At 54.7% G+C, this 18216-nt stretch overlaps 1 protein-coding gene and 1 long non-coding RNA gene across 3 annotated transcripts in view; one reads left to right on the top strand and one right to left on the bottom strand.

The window, feature by feature from the left end:
* Positions 1-9067, bottom strand: part of OLFM1 (olfactomedin 1) — a 37909-nt gene extending 28842 nt beyond the window's left edge. The window contains exon 1 of one of the 2 annotated variants that reach the window (XM_019756768.2): positions 8800-9067. In XM_019756768.2, the coding sequence (XP_019612327.1) occupies positions 8800-8895 (96 nt within the window). In that variant the 5' untranslated portion in view covers positions 8896-9067. The remainder of the gene's footprint in view (positions 1-8799) is intronic. The other variant, XM_019756769.2, reaches the window with a different exon arrangement.
* Positions 9068-9359: 292 nt separating this feature from the next.
* LOC141571210 (uncharacterized) lies at positions 9360-11844 on the top strand. Its single transcript, XR_012496002.1, has 3 exons — positions 9360-9476; positions 10706-10797; positions 11817-11844. It is a non-coding gene; the product is annotated as an uncharacterized LOC141571210 (long non-coding RNA).
* The last annotated feature ends 6372 nt before the right edge of the window (positions 11845-18216 follow it).

Genomic DNA, 18216 nt, shown 5'->3' with positions numbered 1-18216 from the left:
AAATCCCGGTCTTTATTACTTGTCTATGTTTATAGGGAATTGAACAGAGACACAGCTCTCGCCCCTCCCTCCCAGATGGAGTGTGTGGACAGGACAGGGTGTGTGTGGGATGTGGCCAGCTCGCCGCCCAGCTGGAGCCTGCGTCGTGCTGCTCGAACCCGCTGGGAGATTCAAGGTAATCACTTCCAACGCCTCTAATGCCGAAGCAGAGTCCTCTCCAGGGTCTGGAATCTGTGATTCCGGAGGAGACACGCTGCTTTTAATGCATGTGAGAGGGTCATCTGAGAAGCCTTGAGCCAGTGCTATTTGATTTTGGATGCTACACGGTATTTCCAAAAGCAAACTATGGATTGCTGAAGAGTGAAGGCATTTCAATTAAAGGGTCTGTGGTGTCGGCGAACACCAAGTATGCTTAAGGAGGAATTTAAACCCCAATTTCCACACAGCTTCTTTTTGCAACTGAATCTCTCATTACAGCGACTGAGCAGGTTTGTGGCCCAGACACCCTCAAATTAACTGCACGTGCTATTGCCGGCTCCACCTAGCAGGTGAGGCTTAGAAAGATGACGAGACCCGTCAAAGGTCACAAGGTGAGCTGGCTACCCAGGCCAAGCTCAAACACACGGCGCACCTCTGCCCTTCACATGCCATGGCGTCTCAGTCAGCTCAGCTGAGGTAACAAAATTGCACCGACTGGTGGCTTATAAACAACAGAAATTTATTGCTCACAGTTCTGGAGTTTGGAAGGCCGAGGTCAAGCCCCGGCCAGGTCACGTTCTGGTGATGGCCCTTTTCCAGGTTCACAGCCAGCGCCCTCTCGCTGTGTCCATGGGGCAGGAGGTGCCAGGGAGGCCCCGGGAGCCCCGTTATAAGGCACTGAGTCCGTTCGTGAGGGCAAAGGACGCCCACAGGCCCCACCTGCTACAGCCCTCATCTTTGGGGGTTAGGATTTCAACATAGGAATTTTGGGGACACACAAACATCCAGACCACAGCACACGGTCACCGGGAAGTCTCACGAATCCTGGGAGGAGCAGGGTCTGCGTGACCACAGATGCCTACACAACTCCACAGTGCATGGGGGCCCAGCACACGCATTTCTGCCAGAACATTCCTAGGTCCTTGTCGCCTACGCCTGCACGTGGGAAGGCTGTGAGCCGGCCCTCTCCACATGGTTCCTGGCTCAGGCCTGCGATGCTGGGTCACTGGTCATGACGCACCGGACTGGCCAGGTTTCCGTCCTCATGCCAGCCCATCCCATCCCTGACCTTGGTGGGCTCTGGGCAAGTTCACCAGCACGCATGCAAACAAACGAGAATGGCAACCTCCACAGCCCTGTTTCACGGCTCTCCAACGAGCACTGATGTTACCTAACTGGGATGCATCCTGCTGCCCCAAATCCTGTCGCTCTTACAAGGGACGTGCTCTCACGTGGTACTGGGGCAGGACCCAGTGAAGCCCTGCAACAGCTGTGCCACACATCTGATGTGTCCATTCCACAGATAGAAAACTGAGGTCCTTGGGGAGGGAAGTTGCCCAGGTCCAGCCAGTCCCCTTGCTCCTTGGCAAAGGGACATGCCCTAAAGGACAAAGTTTGGATGCCCTTTTGCCATTTAAAAATAGGCATATTATTTTCAAGCTACTGCACATGGAAGGGGAGAGAAAGGGAGGGAAGAAAGAGATGGAAGAGAAAGGAAAGGAGATGGATTGGGAGAAAGGGATTGGGAGAGAAGGAAGGGGTGGGAGGGAGAGGGGAGAGCAACGGGCGCCACATGGAGCTGCTCTGCTCCACACGCCCCCTTCCTCTGCTGGGGAAGGAGATTCTTGACGCAGAATGGACTGGTCTCGAGCCAGGCAGCTTGGGGGGAGCCTGCGGTGTCCTGGCCCCTCTCTCCTAGCAGCCGTGCAGGACCACCACGGGCAGTCTGATCCAAGTGTCCCCTTCATTCCACCCCCTGTGGCCTTGGGTCTACACAGGGGCGGACATGATTGCCCCTCACGTCCTTCCTGTAAGAGGATTTTCCTCCTGGCTGATCGCCAGGCGCCTTGCTGGGCTTCCCTACCGACGTCGGGCATGGCCGTGTGGCCTGACATTTTGGCCAGAGGAAGGCGAGGGGACAACTGCCACGTCTGAGCAGCTTGCAGTCACGTGCGTCCCTGCAGTGTTCCTGCCCGCCCTCTGCCACGTGTGAGGAAGACACATGGGCCAGAGCTGGGCCAGCCCACCTCGACCCCTCCCCACCCTGGCCCCCTCCCATACCCTGCTCTCCCTCTCTGGAAAGTTCCACGCTCCCTTCATAACTGTTGCCTCAGACTGGCTCACATCCAGCCCGCGGGGCCACAGGTCCATGTTCTGTCAGTCGCCCAACAGAAATGGATCCCATTCTGGGTGGCACTTTGAAGAGCATGACAAGATAATTCAGTGGGCATATCTCCCTCTGGGCTGAACTGGTTTCGTTTGTACTTTCCAGGTGAGGAAACTCAGCACAACTAGCTGAACAGGACAGTCTGCTTTCCACTGAATAAGTAATTGATCCTGACTAATTAATTGATGCCGACATGAATGAGACGGGGATGTTGCTATAAAAACATCTCAGAGTCCACTCTGGGGTCCAGCTGGGGATGCAGGAAATGCCCAGGATGCAGCATTTGGCTGGAGCAAGCTCTCTGGTGCTGCTTGGTTCTAGAGACTGAGTTCCCCCGCCCTCAGGGCCATCACCACCATCCCACAAGGACGAGGGTCCCTGCCTGCTGAGCCGGATGTGGCCTCGGAAACCTTCTCAGCCACCTCCACCAAAAGTTGCTGCTGTCTCTGGGGAAATCGCCTATTTTCAAGTCCCAGGAGTTGCTTATGGAGTAACTTGATCACGCCACTCACTGACACCCTCTCCCCAACTGCCACTCACATTGATTCTGCCCCTGCATCAAAAGGACAAGATTCGGGCCGGCTGCCGGGAGCGGAGCATGTGGGTGCTTTAGCGGCGCAGGGACACGGGGACTCATAACTGAGAGCACAACCATTGACAAATGGCTGGCTTTGCGTCTTTTGACTCCTGTTAAGCTGTCAGACTTACAACCAACACCCTGGGGTGTTGAGTAAGTTATTTATAATATTTACAGATATGTCTCTGCCTTTTCTTCGACCCTCAGACACCCAACACATCACCCGAAGCAAGTGGGAGTTGCTTGCTCTCCAGAACCCCTGGTGACAGCCACCCTGAGCACTAAACGCCATCTCTGCTGGGAGGTCTGAGCTCCGAGGGCATCGTGTGTGCTCACTAAACCTGCTGCGTGGGACTGAAGAGCGTCGGGTGAGCGTCTCTGAGGTGACGCTGTTACCTGAGCACCTGCTTGTGGACAAAGGCTGGGGGTTCAGCATCCCCCCATCTTCTACCTGGACTCTTCATAGTCACCTGCTCCCTTACTGACCGCCAGTCAGATGTGAAATGTCATTGAACTGCATATAAGGATTGTACAGGCCAAATGCCCATTGCCTGGGTCAGACCGAGCAGGGCCCACGTCTTTTGAACACTGCTGAGGGCAAAGGTACCATCTCCCACTGTCACTAGGCACTTGTCAAGAGAGCTAACCTGGGTACAGAAGGAGGGGGAGCCGGTGTCAGCGAGAAGGCCTTCCTTTGACCCAGAGCCACAAGCTAAGTACAACTGGGTCCTATTTCCAAAGTCTTTGGTGTCGGTTCCTCAAGGGTGAAGGGTCTCGTTCGAGGTCACCCATCCTTAGGGGTAAGAAGGAATGATCACGTTCTGACCCCGCCAAACACTCCTCCCTGTGCCCTGCTGTTCCCCTACTAAAAAACCAAGTTTCAAGGTCAGTGGCAGGCGAGCATTTGGCCACACAGTTAGAGGGACAGCTGACCGGACCCTCAAATATACCTCTCAAGGCTCAGCGTGCTCTGGCTTCTTTACTGGTTCTCAGTGACACTGAGCCGTTTTCTGTACTTTCTATTTTCCTCTCTGTCCTAACAAGAACCTGAACTCAGGTGTCTTGGGTATCAGACTGACCTGAGACTACACCTGGCCTCTGTCACTTACTTCTGGGCCATTAGGCGGGTTCCTTAACCCCCCTAAGCCTTGGTTTCCTCCTTTTGAGAATAAGGACAATGACAGAGGGCTGTGGGGACTGTCACGACGTGACCCAGGTTAAGCTCCAGGCAGGGAGCCCGACACGTGCTAACCCTCAGAAAATACTAACCCTGGCTACTGCTGTTACCCCTCAGTGCCTCACGCTCCTGGCAAGTTGCTTGCATTGTAATAATCTAGAAAACGAAATGATATGCGTTTCCCTGTCTTTCCACGTGAGAGGGACCTTCTGGCTGCTGGCTTCAGAGTGGGAAGCACGTCCAGAGCATCTTCAGAGCCCCAAACTGGTTCCCTCCCATCAGCCCGGCTCTGGGCTCTGGTTGCCATGCATCTAATTCAGTTTAGCTACTAATTAGTTTTGTATTACTTTACACGCTGATGTTAATACTGATTACAAGGCCTGATAACTTTAGTAATAAATATCACCCAAGGCAGAAAATTACCTTTCTTTTTATTAGGGAAGACTGGAGTCAGTGGGATGAGAAGCAAATTGCTTTCAGAGAGAAGCAGCTGCCTAGGGTTGAGGTTTACGGCTTGACTTGGGAGTGTCCCTCTCCCGTGGAGTCCCCTGGGGCAGAGGCCAACTGCAGTGTGAACGCAGAATACATTCCATGTGTTCTGAACTGTGTAACTGGTTCAGGAAAAGACCCCAGGGCTCCCCGAACCCCCACCCCCACTACCACCACCACTCAGTGTCCAGTGCAGATGTGGCCCTAGACGTTTAACTGGGGGAGACGAGAGGCAGGGGCAAATGGACAGGAAGTCACTGGGTCATCCGGCCCAAGTTTAGGCGCGAGCACGTGACAAAATGTGGGTGTTTAATTCTCGTTACATTTGTTCAGGGCAGTGGGTTGGGGTCTCTCACTGTAGAGTGAGCTAAGTCTGAAAACAAGAGAACAGATTCACAGCGATGGGCCTCAGCGGGGTCCTGAGGGGCTAACGCCATGCCAGTCCCACTGTGACCCCTGCCATATCCATACTCAGCACCCACCACACCTCCCAGATGGCAGCCCGGGGTTTGCTCACCTCTCTACTCAGGCGCCTAGACTTCAAAACAGCTCATCAAAGTTGGGGCCGAGCACACAGCAGTCACCCCATAAAGCTTGAAGGCACACGACAACCACAGTTGGCACTCAAGGAGCTCTGTGGTCATTTACAGCTGGAATCCCACCAGGGTCTCAGGAGGTTAAGAAGGCCACACCCGGCCTGGGGTTATCAGGGCTGATGAGAAAGGCTCTGCTTCACTCTTAAATACCAATTCTCAGCACACCTTTACTGAGCTCTATCCAAGCACCAAGGTGTCCCCCCCACCCCCCTCCGGCCACCCGTCTGTCTTCATGCTTCGGCTTCTGTGTGCAAGCCCCCTGCTGCCCACCTGTTCTTGCCCCATCTTCCTGCCCTGGCTCACTGCTGGACGCAGATGCAACCATGGGGCCCGGCTCACACGTCACCCTTCTCCACGCTTCCTCCAGTTCCCAAGGCAGACCTCCCTGGGATCCCACTTGGTTCAGACTCTCGTGGCTCTTCAACAAATCTTACGGCAGGCCCTGAGTGTTCCCACAAAGCCCGTCAGCCCGATGCCGGATGGTGAGGCTCGGACTTGCTCGGCATTGTAAGCCCAGGTTTGACCATGTTAAACCTGACCAGCTGACATCCAAGAACTGTGTGTGGAAAGAGGGACGGGGGAGCGGCTGAAAGAACGGGACTGGGGTTTGTAGTAGGGAGACTTCCTCCAGTTTAGTCCTCCTTGGTCCCAAAGGGTGGACGTTCAGGCTGAGAGGTCAGAAGCTTCTCTCAAGATCACCAGACTGTGCCTGGTGGGATTGGGGTGAGAGTTAGGGCAGCTGGGTTCAAGGTCCTTGTTACTGCGCTTCCCAGCCCTTTCAGGCCATCCCATAGGGAACACGCTTCTATCTGAGGTGGGCCGGGAGCTTGGGGAGCCCTAGCACTGTCCCAGGCCCCCCAGAACAGAGAGATCCACTCCTGCCCATCCGGGCTGGGAAACTCCATACGATGCTTCTCAAGGGGTGGGAAACGCCAGCCCTTTTATTGAAAAATCACAGAACAAGACCAAGGAAAACGTCTTTCTGTCTGAGGTCAAAGTTCATCAGGGCCCACAAGCCTGGCGTGTAGTAGGCCATTGACCAATAGTTGGCATGTGATTGAGTGGCTCATCGTAAGCGAGCTGTCGGGAGGACCGATGGCCTGGCCATGTGCTCTGCTCCCATGGCCCGTCTGTCTGAGCCCTTCTAGCAGCATTGGTAACATGCAGGTAAAATCTATACGTTCCTGACTTGTTCCCAACTCGATGCAGGCTAATCCATAAACACAGCGGCTCTGGACCCTCATGTCCCTTGGAAGGGCCCTAGAGGTGAGGACGTGGCTATGGGAGCAGTTTACCTAAAGTGGGAGAGGAAAAAGGTGGAGGGGAGACAGATACCACATAGCTCAACCACCAGCGCTCTGTTCTCCCTCCCCTGAAGCCCAGAGGTATTGAATCCAATTACAAAGGAGGGACCCTGTACTGTGGCTCCCTAGGGTCGAATCACTTTGGGATCAAGAAAGCAAGATTCTTGGCCATGGATGTCCCCACGTAGCCTCCGATTCAGAGCATCCCAGCCCTGCGTCCACACCCACACCCACTCCCACTCCTAGGCCCCACCCTACAGGTTACTGCTAAAGTGGCCCGAGGGGTCCACCTGGGCGGGACCAAGGCAGCCGCTCTCTAACTCCTTCTCGCTGGAGCGATTTCAGCTACTTGAGCCTTTCCTCTAAAATCTCACCACAATTACAGACAATAGGCCTCCGATGGAAGATTCTGAAGGCTCAGAGGTGGCACAGGGAGGGTAGGGTCACCCAGAGCAGTGAGGGGAGGGGAAAGGAGGGGAGGGGAAAGGAGGGGAGGAGGTGCCTCCTGGCTGTCGAGCTGCCCTGAGGGACACATCCCCCTGAGAGATCCCAGGCTCCGGAGGAACCTCCCAAAGAAAACATTTCCCTTCCTGCCCCAGGGGAGGGCTGCAGGCCAGGGGAGCTGACCAGGGTCCTGATGGGACAGTCGGGATGCGATGTTGGTGTGTGTGTGTGTGGTCTGGCCGAGATTCAGATGGCCTCCACTGTTAGGATACATGGGCAAACACTCTCACCATGGAGACAAAGCTTCCAACTGAAGCTGAACCAAAAGTTTTTTCGAAGAACAGGGATCTTTAAAAAGACGTGAGGAGGAGAGCCTATGGAGGAGATGCCTGCTGTGGTATGGGGACAGACGCTTAGGGCACCTGGAGGTGAGAAGGCCACGAAGGTTTGGAGACCCCCAGGGCAGCCACTCCCAGGCCACCCAGCACCAGCCACTCTTCTCCAAGAAGCCTACACAAGGCACATGCTGTGAATGTCTGCTTGCCTGGCTCCTTCATGCCTGTGTGCTCGTGTCTGTGGGGTGAGTGTGCACGTGCACGCATGCACCTGTCCATCCGCAGGGCAAAAGCCTGCCCCTCGGCCAGGCCTGCCTGGCCACCAAGACAACTTCTCTCACAGACCCCGGCTGCACCTCTTCAGGGCCACTGGCCATTGTCTGGGGCCTCGGAGGTTAAGTGGGACAACACGCTGGCAGAGGCTGCACTTTCCAGCAGAGCCAGGGAGCAAGCAAGTGCTTCGGGCAAAACCAGGAAGCTTGTTCCAGAGCCTTCTCTCCTGTGAGCCACCTCACACCCTCTCTTCTCTCTTTTGTTTTCTCTTTTGTTCTGAGAGGTGGGGAGGGTCGGGCATCTGGGGCTTGAGGCTAAGGTGTGGGCTGCCCTCCCCCCTCCCGGACTTGCAGGTGCAAAGGGCCAGCCTCTCAGCTCAGAGCATGGCACAGTGGCACCATCAAAAGGGCATTTTAATGTCACTGCCGAGCAGCCTGGCTCCCGACGCTAGCAGGCTCTTCCCAACACCATGGTGCCAAAGCAACACAGCCAGCCCAACGCTCACAGACAGCCTTCCTCCTCCTCCCAGACCTGCCAGCTCAGAAGCACATTTTTAAAATGGAGAATACCAGCCGGAGTCAGGCTTTCTATTGATACATTGTTCAGGGGACGATAAGCCCACGCGAAATGCCCAGAGGTCCCCACACGCACATGGCGGCTCGCCACTCACACTTCATGCTGAGCATGTGGCCACAACCCCCCCCCCCAGCCCTCCACACTGAGCCCACAAAACACCCCAGCCCGGCACACCCCACCACCTGCCCTTCCGGGTCTGGTCTCAGTGGCACCACTGCCATCGCCTGCTTGGGGAGCACCAAGGGCAGCGTTGTAACCAAAGGCAGGGACGTTTCAGAAGAGCGGGGTGTGGGGGGTTGGGTGGGAGTCAGGTCAGATCTACCTCTGAAAATGCGGGGGGTTGGGGGGCTTCGACATCCTGCTCTAGCTCCCCCCGGATAACAACAGCAGCTAAATGACCCCCTCGTGCTGCCATTGGAACTTCTCGGCAGGGAGTAGGGGGCCCGCTGTGCAGCCTCGCTGGGCCAGGGCTGGGGGTCCTGGGACGCTCGGCGCCAGTCTCGGTTCGTCTGCACCCCACCTCCCTCCACCCCAACCGCGGGGCTCGGGCGCCGGGGCAGGGGGCACCGGCTGCGCGGAGCTGCTCCCCGACTTTGCCGGGCTCGCAGGGGGCCGGGCAGGCGCCTCGCACGCACGGAGGAAAATGGCGTTGAATGCACGTACTTGAGTGAGTTCGGTGCCCATCAGGACGAGGAAGAGGAGGCTGAGGAGCTTCCGGGCCGGTTGCATGTCTCGCTGCCACCTCCAACGTCCTGGCATGCAGGAGCCTGGGCTCGCCGGCGGCGGCGGCGGCAGCGCGGCGGTGGGGACGCGGACGCGCTCCCGGCTCTGCTGGCTCCGCGGCGGCACCTGGTCGTGTCCCCGTGCCTTCAGCACCCGGAGCCGGAGGCGCGCGGGATCTGCTGCGCGGAGCCTCCGCTCTGCATATTGATGGGTCCCAGCTCCGCGGCCCCGGGCGGGGCGGGCCGGCAGGGCGGGGCGGGGCGGGCGGCCCTCCGGGCCCCTCCTCCAGCGGCTCCCCGCGCCCCGCTCGAGGCGCGGCTCGCCGGCGGGTGCCAAAAGTTTGCTGGTAAGGGGCGGGGGCGGGTGGCGCAGAGGGACCCGCGCGCCACAGTCGCGCGCGGGAGCAGGGAGGGCGGCGGCCGGCGGGGAAGCAGGCTGGGACAGGATGTGACATCAAAAAGGCGGGGGAAATTTAACTCGGTGAGAAAACTCCCTCCTGGCCTGCGGCAGCGGCCGCTGAGGTCCAGGCCCCTGGGATCTGGAATCAGGACGCAGGGGCGGCCAGTGCTGGGGACCTGGCCCTCCAGACTCCATGAGTGGACGCAGAATGCGGAGGGGTGAGTGGCAGCTGGGGTGGGGCCTACGATGAAAGTCTTGGCATCTCCAAGAGGTATGGAACAGAAAAGCGGACCGTGTCCTCACAGGTCACTCTTTTCTGAGAGAACCTGAGGCTCTGACCCAAGAAGGAGGTTCCAGGGCTGGGGTGGGGGTGGCGCAGAGCTAGAGGCAGCTTCCCGGAAGAAGCCTTGGCTGGCAGGTGAGCAGGAACCCAGGAGAGTAGCTCACCTGCCAGGCGGTGGCTTCCAGACCCGAGCCCCGCCCACCTCTTACATCCAGCCCTGGGGACCATCTCCCAGTGGGTGTGGAGGGGAGCGTCCTCCCTGTCTGTGTCACCCTGTGCTCTCCTTTCAAATGTACTTCCAGCCGCTGATCCCAGTCTCACTACAGGAGCTTGTTTTGGGGGCAGCATTTTCCATTTTAATTCCTCATTTGTGGGGAGAAGTCCCCAAGCACCTTTATTTTCTGAGAAGATAGGGTGGCAATAGGCATCTAGAAGCATGTCCATTGTTTAGTGTTGAGTCTTTGGAAAATAAACTCTATAAAGAACGTATCTACCAGCAAGAGTCTCCAGACCCAATAATCCCAGGAGGAAGAGCTGTGTGAGTGATATGGCCCAGCCCTGTCACATCACAGAAGGGGACACTAGAGCCCTGAGGCAGGGTGGAGGGTAGCTCAAGTCAGGTCACGCAGGGAGTTCCAGAGCAAGGACAAGATGCCAGCTCCTGCAGGGTCACCGTGCCACGTGGCACTGGAGGAGGCATCCTCTGGGCACTAGGTGAGGGCACTGAGCAAACGTGCCTTGAGGAGAGCAGACTGTGCTGCAGCAGCCACGCCTTCCCTCACCTTCCTTCTTGGAGGTCTGTCCTCTGAGCCCGAGAGGGCAGAGAGGCCTGGACAGGAAGCAAAGTCGGGCTGGGACTAAAGGGGCGGGCTTCCCCCCCCCCCCCCCGGAGGAGTTCAAAGCACAAAGTTCCTGGTGGTCTGCCCTCAGCCAGGGTGGACCTGAGGTTCTGAGATGAGATGGTGCTGGGAGAACAGGAATGTCAAGCTGTGGGAGTTCTTTTACTCTCTGTCCCCTCCTCTCTTTTATTGACCCAGGAACGAAGGAAAGAAAGCTCTTTGTGAGCCCCAGGGGCCCTTCACAGGCCGAGAGATGCAGCAAGGTGTTGGCAGAGAGTGCTGCATTTGGAGCTGGAGGGACAGTGTCTTGTCGTTTCTCTTCCAGGTCGTGGCTCACAGCCTCAGTTTCCACTTCTGTAGAATGGGAATGAATGCTGCCGACATTGCATGTCTTGAGAAGATCCAGTACAAGAATGGGTAAAAACATTTGAACATTGTATTTTAAAATCTTTGATAAAAAACATCGAGAGAACTGTGAAGAAGGTGCTGAGAGTGCGTTGAGAGCCTTCGGCCCACCAGGCACCCCACCTCCGTTTCTCCCTTAGCCTTTTGCCACTGTCCCCGGTGTGCGGAAGAGGACAGAGGCTCACAGGTACGCGGCATGGTTAGGGAGCTGGGATGCGAATGCCTGTCCTGGGGCGTTTATTTCTATGCGACGAGGAGGAAGCCGCCTTGATTTCCTCGCGTGGACTAAGATCTAACATCCAACTTCAGAAGGATCGTCTTTATTTCTGAATCCTGCTTTTGGATACCCACCCAGAGGAAATGGATGCAGAGTCTGCATCAGATATTTGCGCCCCCATGTCCATAGCAGCCTTATGCACACTGGCTCCCAAATGGAAACAACCCAAGTGTCCGTCGACGGGTGACAGATAACAAAATGTGGTGCATTCACACAGTGGAATATTATTCAGCCTTAAAAAGGAAGGGAATTCTGACCCATCTTACAACGTGGGCTCACCTTGAGGACATCCTGCTGAGTGAAATAAGCCAGTCACAGAAGGACAAATGCTATATGGTTCCACTCACAATATGTGGCATCTAGAACAGGCAGATTGATAGAGATTGAAAGCAGATTGGAAATTACCAGACACTGGGAGTGGGGGGCGGTGGGAAGAATGGGGAGTGATTACTTAATTTCTGTTTGGGTGATAAAAAGTTTTGGAAAAGACAGTGGTGATGGACGCACAATATGGTGAATGTAATTAATGCCACTGAATTGTACCCTTAAACATGGCTAAAATTTTACTACATATGTATGTATACACATATGTACATATATATAATTTTTTGCCACAATCGAAAGAAATAATGATGTATTATACCAATAACCTTTGATCTGTACACTTTAAATGGGTGCATTGTCAGGTATGTGAATTATATCTTAAGAAAGCTGTTTTCAGAACATTACAGACTCATTGTTCTATCACTTTCAGGAAACAGGATACAACGGAGAACACCATACCCACAACAACCTGCGTCGTCACTGGCTGGTGGTCGCCGTACAACCCACACCCCGACCCTGTGACGGCGAGCAAGCCGCCTTCTGCGAGTGGGGTTGATGAGGCCAGGCCTTCCCTGCCTGCTGAGTCGAGTGAACGAGTCACAGCTGTGGAAATGCCAGGACAGTGCCTCACGCACAACCGCGAGATCGTCCCTCACGTCCTGTGCAACTCAGAGGCCCTAGATTGCACTTGAACTTGACAAAAGGACGGGACACCAAGGGGAGACTGAAGAAATTGCTAACTAAAGCTGGTTTATCTTCACCACATGGGCTATTAGCCCCTAGAAGAACATTCTAATGTGGGAAAGAAAGTCCAGCAGACCCCTCTCCGTCGGCCTCAGACGCGTGTCTGTCCCCCGTTCCCATTCTAACCACGTCGGCCATGTCCTGGTCAGAAAGATGGGCGGTTGTCGTGTCCTCTTCCTCTGGCCTCTTCTTTCCCATCTTTGCATGTTTAGTGCTTATTTTATTTTCACATTGTCGGGGTTTGTAATGTTTATGTTCAGTCCTGCAGCCACAATCCTCTTGTCAGTGGCCCCACTTCTAATTTAGGGGGTTTCAGCGCCCCCTCCCGTGCCACCAGCAGGCTCCCCTGAGTTTTTCGCTTCCTTTCACCCCTGTGGGTGGTCTGAAGTCAGTGACACTGCCACACCTCTGTGCTGACCACCTTAGATTCTTGTCTTTCCTCTTACCCACTGCCTTCCCAGCTGGCGTTCCATGTAGCTCCTCAGAGCAGTGGCTCCAAGCAGAGGTGGGTGCGTGCCCGGCTGGCCTGGGGCGGCTGCCCTGTCCCTTCACACCAGCCCTGAGCCCCAGAGCTGTGCTGGGACGTGGCCCAGGGGGTATGGAGCCATCAGGCCCTACTCTGCTCTTCAGCTGGTACCACAGGTCCCGGGCACCCCCACCATCCCCTCTCCTGCTGTCCTCCTGGTGGAACTGGGCCAGAGCGCCAGGAAGGAGCCTCGGGAAGCCGCCGGCAAATCGATATGCTTCCTGCTTCTTTAAGACAAGCCTCTCTCCACTGCCAGCCTCATTATAATGTGACAGAGCGGTTGCCAAGGCAACGGCACTAACTCTCCTGTCTCTGCAAATTTCCTAGCAAATGGGGCCAAACCCAGCGAGCTGTCAGGCACTTGTCTCCCAGCCAGCAGGATGCCCGGCCTTCACGCTCAGCTCAGTGCCTGCACAGCCTTTCCTGGCCGCAGCCCTTCCTTCTCAGCCTCCTGGCCCGGACTGTCCTTGTGAAACTGACATGCATGAATTGAGGACCCACTGTGTGACTGGCCAGACCAGACAGAGGACCTTCTCGGGGCTGCGGGCACCAGCCCGGGCGACGGTGACAGACTTGTCCCCAGGACTCACGGCTGCCTTCCCTCACTGGCTCCTGGGGCTGCTGTGCCCTTCAGCTGGTTTCTAACTCTCAGGGGTCATCAGGGAAGAAACGGGCACCGTCCCTTCGTTCCTGGACACGGAGTAGTCACTTCAGAGACGGTGCGACCACACTGCCGTGACCATTCTTAGCTCTACTGTGTCGGCCCGTGCTAAGGCTCATGTCTCCTCTCACGAGACCCCTGGGCCTTATGGGGTTCCTTTGCAGGTGTTCACCCAGAAGCTGCAGCACCGAGACCCCCACTCCGTTGGCTGCAGCCCTCCTCACGTTCCCCATGAGGCAGCACCCCTCCTCCTTGTCCAGCTGGGATCCCAGGCCTCGTCCTCAGACCCCGCAATATCCACCCCCACCATCGTGCAGACTGGTCCCACTTGAACTTGCGACCTTTCACAAGGCGCCCTGCCTCAGCCCCCTGGCTCTGACTCTCCTGCTGCTCTCACACACACCCTCTCCCACTGCAGACCCCCCTCTGATGGCGTGACTCTGGCGACAGGAGGAAGTCAGAGCTGGGAGGGGAGGGGCTCCCGTCAGGAGATCCGGGTCGCAGGCCCTCTGCCTGGCTGTGCCCCATGGAGCACCACCCTTCCCCCCATACATGAGGCCCTCTCTTCTCTGCGTGACTGCGCTCATCACCAGCATGGAAGGTTGCCGTTGGTCCCTCTTGAATAAGAAAACCTCTTTCCCTTTCACCCGTGCCCCACGGCCCCACCGCTCTGCTCCCCTTTACAGAAGTGAGGTCTTCACTGACTGCGTCCACACCCTCCCCTCCAGGTCTCTCTCAGCCCAGCTCCCAGCAACTTCCAGGTTGTCAAACCAATGGTCAAAAATGAGTCTTCATCTCACTTGAAAACGTCAGCAGCACTCGGGTCCCATATACACCCCCCATCCTGGAGCCCTTCCGTCCTGGGACCCGGCAGGCCACTGCCCTGGTGGCCCTCATCAGGCTCCTGGTTGGTCCTTTCATCTTCCCACCTCCTGGAGGTGGGGCGGTACTGCTCTGCCCCCCGCATCTCTGTGCCAGGCACTTGTTCCAGGCCACGGCGCTGACCACGGTCTCTGATGTGTCCCTGCATGCATCTGGTGCAGCTTCTTCCTGAACTCGACTCGGAGCCAACGTCCATCCGGACAGCTGCCTGCCCATCTCATCATCTCTCGTACCTGACATGCTGACCACACAGCTCTGTACACCCCACTCCAGCCCCGTCCCCCTCCTCCTGCTGCTCCGGCCAACAGGCCAGGGGGCACGCCTGGCTCTCTGGTTTCTTTCAGAGCTCACACCCCACCCGTCAGCAAATCCTGCCAGCCACCATCCACATCATGCAGGATTCACTCTCTTTTTCCCACGTCCACTGTTAGCAGGGCTGGTGCAGCTTCTCTGCCATCCTGACCCTGCGAGAGTCACTGCTCACCCTGCCCTGCGATGTCCTCCATCCTCTGTCATGAGGCCCCTGTCGCCGTTCTAACTTGTTCCTTCACTCTCTCCCAGCTCAGTTCTCCCCAGCTGCACCGTCGTCCTGGTGGCCCTGGGACGCACCAACGACATGCCTGTCTCAAGGCATTTGCGGTTGCTGATCTTCTCGGGGACCCTCTTGTCCCCAAACCCTGCATGGCTCCTGCCCTGGCTTCCGTCAGGTCTCAGCTCAGATGTCATCTTTCTGGGAAGCCCACCCCATCTCTCTCTAGCTCGCGACTCTGTTTTGTCTTCTTCTGGGCCCTTATTACAGTCAGATGTAATAATATTTACTTGTTTAGTTTTCTTCTCTGCTCCACTAAAGCTTCCTGAAGGTAAAGCAGATAACGTCCACACCTTTTGGGACCGAACTTGTGTCGTGCGGCTGCCGGAACAAAGGACCACAGACGCAGGGGCTTCAAACAACAGACAGGCATTCTCCCCCAGCTCTGAGTCCGGATGCCTGAAATCAAGGTGCAGGCAGGGCCATGCTCCTTCCGGAGGCTGCCGGGAGGGTCCCTCCTGCCCAGCTCAGGCTCTGGTGGCAGTCCGTGTTCCTTGGCTTGTGGCCACATCACGCCCGTCTTCAAGGCCAGCGTCTCCAGACTCTGCTCACCTTTGCACCACCTCCTGTGTGTGTCAGACGACCTCTGGCTCCTCCCTTAAGGAACTTGTGATGGCCAGCAGACATTCAGGATGGCCTCCCCATGTCCACACCCTTAACTTGGTCACATCTGCAAAGACCCCCTTTGCATAGAAGGTGGCATTCACAGGGTACAGGGAGTAGGGTACAGACTTCCATTGGAGAGCTGCTTTTTCAGCCTTTGGCAGGGACAGAAAATAAACAGTCAAGCAAATGAAAGAGCTAGGTAAATATTGATGGTGGGGAGGCTGCAAGCCAAGAAACAGGATGGTGCAGCTGGAGGATGTATGGGGAAGGTGGCTGGGCAGGCGCCCTGAGGAGCCCATGAGAGGCAGGCGGCGGGGGGACGTGTGTCATGGTGACTCTTGGGGACAGGAGAGAGAGAGAGGGCTGCTGTGGGGTGGGGTCCCACCTCAGTGCCCCTTTGTAGTGGAGAGCCACCAGGGGACACTGACAGAGCCGTTACCCAACAATTAATTTGTGCCGGGCACCGGGCTAAACTCTTCTGCTATCTCCTCCCTGCTGTTGTTTCATTTTACATATGAGGAAACTGAGGCAGAGATGAGGGAGTCACTGGCTCAGCGTTACAGGGCTGACGTGGCAGAGGCTGCCTCAAACCCAGGACCCTTGGGATCAGCGTGGGGCTGTCCCGTGCCTGCTGCCCTCCCTACAGCCGCCCCCTCCTCCAAACTCGGCCCCACTGGGCCCCACTCAGCCCCAAATCTACATCTGCAGAGACGCACTGCCACAGAGGCCCGAGGTGTCACCTGCCCACTGTCCATTCCCCAGGGTGCAATTTGAGACAAAGACACAAAGGCTATTAACATGCTGGTGAAGGTCAATGGTTTAGAAAAAAAGGCAAAATGAAATGACGTGTCAATTTCCACGGTCTCTCAGGCTAGCATTTTGTCAGCAGCAACAACAAAAAACTTGGAGCCAGTCAGAAATTTTGTACCAACCTGCAATTTAGGAAAAGTCAGCGAGGGCGAGTCAGCGAGGCAGGAGACTGCTGGGCCTGCCCTTTTCCCAAAGCCCTTGTTTAGGTAAAGAAATGTGAGGCTGCTGCCTGCAGTGGTGGGAACCAAGTGCCTTCGGGGTCACAAGCAGTGACCCCCAGAGGGAGGGCTCATGGGAGGCCTTCCCCAGAGGCTCCGTTTCCTGAGTGATGGATTGGCGTGTACATGGCCCAGCGTCACGTGTCCTTGGCGTGTCTCAGAGGACACAGACCTGGGAGAAGTGCAGGAGGGGCTGGCGCAGCAGAGATGAAAGTCCTTGCTCCCGTGCGTGTGACACAAGGTGGCATTTCACCCACAGAGACTGGTGCACTTCCTTTCAGATCTGTATGCATTTATTTCGTTCTCATCCGCCCATCAACGTGAGCCTCCAGCACACGGTGAACAGGAGCGTGAGAGCGGGGAGGCTTGCCTCGTTCCCAGGCTGACAGGTCCATCATTCACCACCATTAAGGACGACGTTAGCTGCAGATTTCACATCGCCACCCATTAGAGCCGATGGAGGCCTCGTCTTCATTCACTGAGGGTTTTTCTTATGAGTTAATGTGTAATTTGGTCAAATGCTTTTCTTGTGTATCTGTTGAATAGATCATATGATTTTCCTCCTTTACTCTGTTAACGTGGTAAATTACGGTGATTAATTTTCAAATGCTAACCATCCTTGCATTCTGAGATAAACCCTACTTGGTCATAATGCATTGTCCTTTTTATGTGTTGCTAAACTTCCTGAATTGGTAGTTTTGTTAGGGTCTGTCTTGTCTGTGGTCATAAGGAATATTGGTTTGTAGTTGTGGATTTTTTCTTGTAATGCCCATCTCTGTTCTGGTAGTAGGATTATGCCGGACTCAGGAAACAAGTTGGGACGGTTCCCCTACTCCTCTGTTATCAGAAAGGGGGGTATGTAAATTTGATGTTATTTCTTCTTTAACTGTTTGATATAATTCACTAGTGAAACCATCTGGGCCTGGAATTTTCTTGGTGGGAAAGTTTGTTTGTTTATATTTTAAAACTCGTTTTTAAAAATAGCTATAGAGATATTCAGATTTTTTCTTCCATCTATGTATTTTTCAAGGAATTTGTCCCTTTAAGCAAAGTTGTCACCTTTGTTAGTATAAAGTTAGTCATGATAGTCTCTTATTAAATCTTCTTCTTTTTTTTTTTTTTTTAACATTTTAAAAATTAGTTTCAGGTGCACAAAACAATGTACTAGTTAGACATTTATCATTTATATCCCTCACACATCCACTACATCTTTAATGTTGTTGAGTTTATTGTCATAAAGTTATTCAAAATATTTTCTTATCGTTTCCCTTATCTTTTTTAAGATCTGAAGTAACAACCCTTTTTTATTCCTTGTATTGATGCGTTGTGCTTTTTGCTTGGTCAGTCTAGCTAGGGTTTTGTCAATTGTTTGATCTTCTCAAAGAATCAGCTTTTGGCCTTGTTAATTTTCTCTATTTTTGTTGGTTTCTTATTTCTTTCCTTATCTTTATTATTTTCTCCCCTCTACTTACTCTGGGCTGATTTTCTCTTCTTATTTCTTGAGGTAGAAGCTTAGGTTATTGATTTTAGACCTTTATTTATTTCTGATACAAGCCATTTAAAGCTATAAATTTTCCTCTAAGCACTGTTTTAACTGCATCCCATCAACTGTCGTATGTACTGTTTTAATGATCATTTAGTTTCAAGTGTTTTCTAATTTCCCTTTGATACCTTCCTTGAGCATGGATTATTTAGATGTTATTGGTCTCCATAAGTTTGGGAGTTTCCTAGTTATCTTATCATTATTGATTTCTAATTCAATCCCTTTGTGGTCAGAGAACATAGTCTGTGTGA

Source organism: Rhinolophus sinicus, linkage group LG04 (assembly GCF_036562045.2).
Source record: "Rhinolophus sinicus isolate RSC01 linkage group LG04, ASM3656204v1, whole genome shotgun sequence".
In the NCBI taxonomy this organism is placed as follows: Eukaryota; Metazoa; Chordata; class Mammalia; order Chiroptera; family Rhinolophidae; genus Rhinolophus; species Rhinolophus sinicus.
This window is presented reverse-complemented; position numbering and strand designations above follow the sequence as displayed.